This window comes from Hyperolius riggenbachi, chromosome 4, assembly GCF_040937935.1.
Source record: "Hyperolius riggenbachi isolate aHypRig1 chromosome 4, aHypRig1.pri, whole genome shotgun sequence".
Taxonomy (NCBI): Eukaryota; Metazoa; Chordata; class Amphibia; order Anura; family Hyperoliidae; genus Hyperolius; species Hyperolius riggenbachi.
The window spans coordinates 202,465,541-202,474,843 of NC_090649.1; the positions used below are offsets into that span (position 1 = coordinate 202,465,541).

The 9,303-nt window shown below is 41.6% G+C and overlaps 1 protein-coding gene across 1 annotated transcript; it reads left to right on the top strand.

Moving 5' to 3' along the window:
• Nucleotides 1-342: 342 nt before the first annotated feature.
• On the top strand, nt 343-8,856 carry LOC137504744 (mucin-2-like). The gene is made up of 4 exons (XM_068233329.1): nt 343-439; nt 1,319-4,570; nt 5,731-5,859; nt 8,699-8,856. Exons 1-4 carry the CDS (start codon nt 343-345, stop codon nt 8,854-8,856), a joined length of 3,636 nt encoding a protein of 1,211 aa, XP_068089430.1.
• Nucleotides 8,857-9,303: the final 447 nt, after the last annotated feature.

A 9,303-nucleotide genomic window follows, 5' to 3' on the forward strand; every position in this document is an offset into this window, starting at 1 on the left:
AAATAATCAGTGAAGAGGGAGAATTCTTGCTCAGTAGTCAGTACCTGACCAGAACACCAGGACGTCATCCACGTACCTCGACCACCTCCGCAGGTACCCACAGAACGGGTTAGCGTCGCCATGCACGCAAATCTCCTTCCAGCGTGCCAGGAAGAGATTCGCGTATGTGCAGGCCACCGCCGTTCCCATGGCAGTGCCTGACACCTGCTGATACCACTTCTCTCTAAATAAGAAAGAATTGTGGGTAAGCACGAATCATAAACAGTCGCAGATGTAGTCGCAGTGCTCGTCCGTACGTGTGCCGCGTCTGAGATAAGACTCGACCGCCGCAATGCCATCTTCATGAGGTATCCGGCTGTACAGACTGACCACATCAATGGTGGCCAGTTTGTCCCCCGTGTGCCAGACGAGGTCATCAACCCCATCAAGGACATCGATGGTATCGGCGAGATGCGACGGCACCAATGACAGCAGCGGCCTGAGGAGATGGTCGAGGGACAGCCAAAGAGTGTGTAACATTTATCACTTGTTACATTCTATTTAGTTAAATGTATCTATCTGAACTTCTGCATATCTCTCCACGGAACTTTAAACCTCTGTGTTTAACCCTTCCAATGCTGGTCTAGTAAAAAAAATGCTGGTTGCATATAATATGCTGTAAATAATGTTTTAGAGCAAAGTTGAAATGCAGGGTTATATTCCGCTTTAAGTGATAAGAACTGTACCAAAGACCAAGTTGAGCAGAACCTACATACTTTTCAGTTTTACATTTTCCTGTTCTATGTGGTTGTTCTGTAAATATTTTCTTACAATGCTTTTCTTTTATTTAATTAAACAATTATAAAAATACAATTAAGCTGAATCTCTAAAATGCATTAATTAGAAATTAAGCACATCCACCACAGTACCATAGTGTGAAATCTATTGCACTCAGTATGTAATTTTTAATAAATAAAAATGACAAAAACCTATGAAAAATGGTTTCCTTACTTGATCAATTCTTTCATTGACTGAACATCAAGAAAGACTGTTCCATTGGCAAGCATGCAGGATGTACTGCAAGGAGGGGGTAGGGATAACAAAGACAATGATGAATGTCCATTGTCTACTGAACAGAAGATCAGATGTGTGTGAACATTTTCACTCAACATTTGTGGGCCTTAGTAGGTTGACGTGTTCAGGGAACTAATAGGCCTGTATGATGTTGTGTGACTTCATCTGAGTATATATTTTTTTTCGATGAACATTGTAATTTTGTTACTGCAATCATGGGCCACTTACTGCACACATTTTAATGCAATATTTGCTCATCTTTCAGGTTCTACAACATCCGCTGATCCAACTACTACAACTACAGATGAATCAAGTACAACTGATGTTCCATCAACATCTCAGATTGTTACCAGCACTACAACAGAAATACTAACAACCAGTGACCAATCAACCTCTGAGATTACAGGCACAAGTGAACAAAGTACATCTGATTTAATATCAACATCTGAGGCAGGTTTAAGCACCTCTCCTGATGTAAGTACAAATGAGGCCACATCAGCAATGGATATTGTTACCACCACCACCACAGTCGAACCAACTTCAACTTTAAAAACAACACAGTCTGAATCGTCAACAAGCATGACGCCGGAAACCAGCACCTCTCAAGAAACCATAAGCACAGAACTTATAATAACCACATCATCTGGGATCAGCACTGCAACAACTACAGATAATATTACACCTCGACCAAGCACTGATATGGAAACTAGTACAGCGGGAGAAACAGAAACCACTGCAGAGAGATCTACTGAAGCTGTTACCACCAGTTCTGCTCCCGAATCAAACTCACCAGCTATACATGAAACCAGTGTTTCTGCTATAACTACTGTGCCAATAGAACCAACCACATCTGAAGCAACTACAGATAATATTACACCCCAACCAAGCACACTTAGGGAAACAAGCACACTTAACGCAATATCCACCACAGTACCAGAAACAGAAACCACTGCAGATAGATCTACTGAAGCTGTTGCCACCAGTTCTGCTCCTGAATTAAGCTCACCAATTCTGCATGAAACTAGTGTTTCTGCTGTAACTACTGTTCCTGTAGAACCAAGCACATTTGAAGCAACTACAGATAGTGTTACCACCCAAACAAGCACACATGCTGAAATTAGCACCCTTGACTTTGTTTCTAGTACAGTGCCAGAAACCACTGCAGATAGATCTACTGGAACTGTTGCCACCAGTTCTGCTCCTGAATCAAGCTCACCAACTATACATGAAACCAGTGTTTCTGCTATAACTACTGTGCCTGTAGAACCAAGCACATCTGAAGCAATAACTACAAATAACATTACACCACAATCAAGCACACATAGGGAAACAAGCACACTTAATGCAATATCCACCACAGTACCAGAAACAGAAACCACTGCAGATAGATCTACTGAAGCTGTTGCCACCAGTTCTGCTCTCGAATCAAGCTCACCAACTCTGCATGAAAGTAGTGTACCTGCTATAACTACTGTGCCTGTAGAACCAAGCACATCTGAAGCAATAACCACAAATAACATTACACCCCATCCAAGCACACATAGTGAAACAAGAACACTTAATGTAATATCCACCACAGTACCAGAAACAGAAACCACTGCAGATAGATCTACTGAAGCTGTTGCCACCAGTTCTGCTCCCGAATCAAGCTCACCAACTCTGCATGAAAGTAGTGTACCTGCTATAACTACTGTGCCTGTAGAACCAAGCACATCTGAAGCAATAACTACAAATAACATTACACCCCATCCAAGCACACATAGGGAAACAAGCACACTTAACGCAATATCCAGCACAGTACCAGAAACAGAAACCACTGTAGATAGATCTACTGAAGCTGTTGCCACCAGTTCTGCTCCCGAATCAAGCTCACCAACTCTGCATGAAAGTAGTGTACCTGCTATAACTACTGTGCCTGTAGAACCAAGCACATCTGAAGCAATAACTACAAATAACATTACACCCCATCCAAGCACACATAGGGAAACAAGCACACTTAACGCAATATCCAGCACAGTACCAGAAACAGAAACCACTGTAGATAGATCTACTGTAGCTGTTGCCACTAGTTTTGCTCCTGAATCAAGCTCATCAGCTGTACATGAAACCAATGTTTCTGTTATTACTTCTGTACCTCTAGAACCAAGCACATCTGGAACAATACCTACAAGAGATGTTACAATGCATCCAAACATGACTGGCATTAACTCAATTTCTAGCACCATTCCAGAAGGAAGTACACATCAGCCAAGCCCAACTATAGAAATAAGCACCCCTTACTTAACTCCTAGCTCAGTGCCAGAAAGAAGTACTCCAGAAGGAACAACTATTAAAGATACTGCCACCAGTTTTACTCCTGAATTAAGTATACCTACTACACATAAAACCAGCACTAATGTCATTACTTCAACTGGAACACCAAGCACATTCGGAGAAATACTTACAGGTGATAGTACCTCTCATACTATACCTGTAACAAGCGCTACAGAGCATAGTTCAACTACTAAGACATCTGGAGCATCTGAAATAACTTCACCTCCTTTCACAACAAAAGAAATAACGACAGCTAATGGGCATACCAGTAGTCCATCTGAATTAACTACTACTGAACAAAGATCTACATCTGTTAATGTTACTGGCACAAGTATAACACTAGAATCAGGCACCACAGCCTTATCAGACCGAAGCACCATGGAAGAAAGAGTAACACCTTCTACAACCAGCAGCGGAACACACACACTCAGTATCAATACTAGGATACCTATATCTGATATAATCACAAACACAGAGGTCACCATGAGCTCAACAGAATCCATTACACAGCAGACCTCATCTAGCATAAATCCTAATACTCATCCTATTACAGCTACTGCTTCAAATCCCAGCACAGTTAGTGGAATACCTCCATTTAGCACACCACATGACACAGCTACACCTACTGAACTAAGCACTCATGGAGTAAGCTCTCCATCAATTAGTACACCCAGCATTGCAACTGAAATAACTACTACAAATGAAAGATCCACAGACTTAACGAGTACTCATAGTGAAGGAGGGTCTACACTTGCTAATACAAGCAAGCCAGCTGAAACTATCACAGCAGCAACACAACTACCTAGTGTTACATCCAACAGAGCACCTGAGTCATCTACCATGAAAGATTCAACTACCTATAATATAACTACAACCAGGCAACCAGTCAGTTCTTCAACAACACAGACTACTAGTACAGTAAGTTCAACTACAGTTGCTACCATGCACACAACACAGGGAACTACTACACCTAACTTATTAAGCACCATTACAGTTAATAATACTACGACTCAGGGACACACAACTATAATAACCTCTGTGGGGATTGTAAATACTACAGTGTCAACATACAAACCTATGACAACATCTGCTGGACCAATGACTTCTACAGGAACAAGATACACAAGCATTACTACAGCTTTTGGACCTCGAACATCAACAACCTCATGGATAAATTCTACAACCATGACCATGTCAACACAATGTGAGTATTTTCATTTATAACTGAACACAGAACTGTTTCCATACAGTCTTTTTATTGTTCATGGCAGTAATCTCTATACTTGATATACAGTAGTTATCTAGAATAACAGTTAAGTAAACCAGTCACACTGATAGCATTGCTACTGCTGTTTAGTTTGGAAGTTGCTGTTTGCTTGACTGTCATGCTCATCCTATGGTCTTGTCACTCAGTAAGCCTATGATCATGAATCAGTCCATGGCAATAAGGCTAGAAGTTCTGATTTGCATGTTTATGCCAGGTCAGTAACTACTGAGTTGATAAGTTACTGGATAAGTATAACAAAAGTAAAACCTGCAGTGAAAGGTTGTTATGATGGTGAAATCTTCACCTCATCTTACTAGGTAATCACCCTTCAGCCTTTGAATCTGTGCAGTGGACTCAGGGTGATGTCAATGGAAGAGTGCCCGTATTTCTATTGTTTTGAAATATGGGTACTAACACATTCCATAGTGGCAAACAAATACAGTGTTTTAAAACATAGAAGCCAAAGAGAAGTAAGTAAGGTCCAGTTCACACTGACAAATGCAAGTGTGCATGGAGGCATAGTGGAAAACAACCAGGGTCAGTTGAAATTATGTGAAAAATAGTGATAAAAATGCAGAATTTGAGCAAATGATGGGAAAAGACAGTACCGGAGCTGCCCATTCATTGGAATGGGAGCACTTACACGATGAGCGTCGCAGCCAACGTTTACCGCCTGCCAAGTGTTGTTGTGAGTCGTGCCTGAGGGCTGTTTCACGCGGTGTCTGCTCGGCGTGTCGGTCAAGTGTTTTTTTGTCAAAGGCCCTTGAAGCAGCATTTTGCTTTCATGATTGGCTTAACAACGGGGAAAATCAGGAACGGAACACGATATTCACGCAAACAATGGTAAATGACAGTACAGGCAAGCACCATGGTTGGTGATAAACGTCCGTATGTATGGGCCCTTAGGCAGCTGTGAAAGCTGTTATTTATTGAGCATATTTAGTTTTTTTATTGTGAATATTCCTGGTTATTTTTTTATACGTGTCTGGAGCACAGCTTTGCTCATCTTCACTATTTGAAAATCAACAACATATATATAGACAGTGCTTGTATGTCAAACGTTAAACATTACATGTCCTTGCTTTTTCTTCTCATAGTTATTGCTGTTTGCAATCTACAATGTGCCAATGGCTATTGCATCTTCCAGTCTGGAACTACGAACCCTGTGTGCCAATGCAACAGTGGCTTTACTCCTGACCCTGCACAGGCTAACAGGATGTGTGTTGGTAAGCTGAACAGTAAACGCATAATATTGTGTTCTTAGCAGGTATAATTCTTCAGCATACACTATAAGCAAAATACATTTTGCCTATGCTCTCAGTGTCTGTGGCCAGCATATTTTTGGGATACTCTACGAAAATGAATAGAATTTTTTTTTTTGCAACGTCCTGGACATCATGTACACTATACACATTAAACTGCCCACCTCCTCCTGCTGTGGGGCTCATGGAAAAAGCGGGCAGGGTCAGCTCTACCCTCACAGGGAAAAATTAGCTGGTGTTTACTCCCAGTTCCTCCCTTACAACCCCACATAGGTCATAGGAACAAATTCACTAAACATGGGTAAAATTTCGGCACACAGGCAGCTCAAAGCAATGTTACCGTTACTTATGCCAACTATATAGTGCATGTTGCACAGTTAGCACAGCTCACATAACCTGGGCAACACTCGCATTGCTAGTATAATGTAGCGCATGTAACCCTAGCAATATGACTGTTACTCGGGTTTGAGCTAATTGCGCAACAAACACTACATAGGCCTCTATTCACTAGGCAGTTTAGACTAGTCTACTGATGGTTTGGTCAGTTGCATCAAAGGGGAATTCACTATTACCAAATGTTTTAGACCTGTTTTTAGACCTGGTCTAAACCATTTTGCAATTAGGTGGGTAAAGCAGGGGAAATGATAAAAAGATGCAATTCACAAACAAGTAACTATAACTGACATCCTTCTCTTTTGATGAGCTCTCTTCTGCATACAATTAAACTCATGCATAATTAATTCAAAAGGTTCCATCCTCACATCTAAAATACCTCACAGAATTATTTTACCGACAAGAAATCAGCTGGTCTAATCTCTGTCAGAAAAAGTGGGTGTGGTTATTCCTTGTTTGCCTTTGTGAATTGTGTAATTACTGAATGTTAGACTAGGTCTAAAAACAGGTCTAAAACATTACATCAAACCAACAGTAGACTAAAAACCATCTGTAGACTAGTCTAAACTGCTTAGTGAATTGAGGCCATAGTGTAATTAACTGTCAAAATTCTGTCTGCAGCCTGCACATGACAGTCTTACCAATGTTTAGTGAATTTGACCGATGTATGGTGTGCTAGAGTAGGAGGGCAAGAACATAAACTGCTGTTCAGTCAGCCAAGCAGGATCAAGAACCAATGAAAATGGTCAAGGCAGTGGACCAATGGGGAATCCCGGGTGGGAGGTTCAAAGATGCTTTGAAGTGGCTCCGAGAGACAGCAATTACAGTGAGAGATACACTGTAATTCCAGCATCTGTACTTGCGGCGAGAGGCAGTGAATGTCCAGCGGTGGTAGGTACATTGATCAGGGGTGACACAGCTGCAGGGAGGGTATGTGGGGCTTTTTGTCGATGTGTGGCAGCCTGACGGGGGTCCTTAAAGGAGTCCCCCAGATGTGGCGGCGCAACACATGCGTTAGCATGTTTAGACTTGTTCTTTGCAGATATAGCTAATGCTCATGTCTGTTGGGAAGCATCACTTCTGGGCAGCATGAAAAGCGCAGTAGGATAGGGTGTAAAGTACTCAATGGGCAATTAAATCACCCAAGTGAGTTCTTTACCACCTGGAGGGGTGTGTTACAGGCAATTGGATTAGGCACCAATCACCTAATTTAAGAACTCACCAGTGCTTAGTGCTGGCGAGTTCTGTAATAGGATATGGTCCTCACAGTGAAAACGTGTCACTACATGTTAATAAGGCAAGCTTCTCTTTGAATTAACACTTAAAATACCAATCGATGTGTGGAGATAAGTTTTCACTTGCCTTATAATCACTATTATCATCTTAGTCAATTGTGGCCACTGTTTGCTAAGGAGGCTGAATATACTAAAAATAGCGCTACCAATTAGTCAATCAAAATGGGCTTTAAAAATGCATGATTGGAGGCTAGGTCCTACTTATTCATTTATTTTTAGCCAAAGTGTCACATTAGAGATAGCAGGCTTGTGAGAGGTGTACTGTAAATAATTGAGAGTGTACTTCCTAACAGTACCATGAGCTGTTTTCCAGGAAGGAATGTATGGCTCTAGAGATATGGGATTTACATTTGTTTGGGACCATGTTATTATTATTATTTATTGTATTTATAAAGAGCCAACATATTACGCAGCGCTGGACAATAAATATATACAATGATACAAGGATGACAGACATAGGGTTATACAACATAGAACAAAGTTATACATGCAAATTGTACAAAATACATGATCATGCAATATGGGCTGGTTAGGTAGGCCCAGTAATACAAGTACAGGCTGTCATAGGACAGGAGCACATGATCCTGTACATTACACTAGGGAGTGGAGGACCCTGCCAGAGGCTTACAATCTAAAGGGTGGGGTGGAAACACTAGGTGGGGCTGTTAAATATTCCTTAGAGAGTTACTGTGTGGTAGGAGGTGGGTAGGCCATCATAAAGAGGTGGGTTTTGAGGGCTTGCTTGAATGTGTTGAAAGAGGTAGCAAGTCTGATGGGTGGTGGAAGGGCATTCCAGAGGGTGGGGGCAGCTCTTGAGAAATCCTGCAGGCGGGCATGGGAGTGTGAAATGCGTGGGGTGGTGAAGCGAAGGTCGTTGGAGGAACTATGACCACTCTGGGTCTCTGTAAGCAGTGTCAAGGGTCCGATAGCCACCAGGAACATTTCAGTAGATGCGAATGGCATTTTAGAGATTATGTCTGAACTTCATTATCTGTGAGCACTCAAGACTTGTCTGGGCTAGACTCATTTGCTAATACATTAAAGGAACTTTGATTTGAATGTAATATACTATATTTCATGTACAACTTTATTCACACTAAGATCCTATTTTACAGATATAAATGAGTGTGACCTGTCCGTATGTCAACAGTACTGTGCCAACACTGTTGGTGGATACACATGCTCCTGTCAGGACGGCTACTCTATAAACCCAACCAACAACACCCAGTGCTCGCGTAAGTGTGACTTTTCATCAGATGTTAGTATGATCTAAAATTCTTAGTGGTGAATGTAACAAACATTAGTTTCTACATCTTTTTTTTGTTTTTATTTAATGAAAAAAAGTTGTAGTTGTTTTAGTATTCTAGCTGAATTACATTTAAAGTACCACTATACCATTTGTGTGATGACCCTTAGCCAATCAGTATGCAGTCCTCCTATCCCCATCAGCAAATGATATATACAGTAGCTGAAAGGGAAGCACAAGGGAATGAACATGATAGGGACTGTGGGTTTGTTTCTAAGTGGACACTCTGGCCCCTGTGCCTCTAGGATCCCTCCAATTTACCTCTCTGTCACCTGTGCCTACACTGTTCAACCCCCCATGCCTCCACGGTGCCTCCATTTCCCCTATGTACCCCTGTGCCACAATTACACACCATTATGTCACCCGTGTACCCCCCATTGGGCCACATATGTCTTCCTCTATACCTCCATTGTT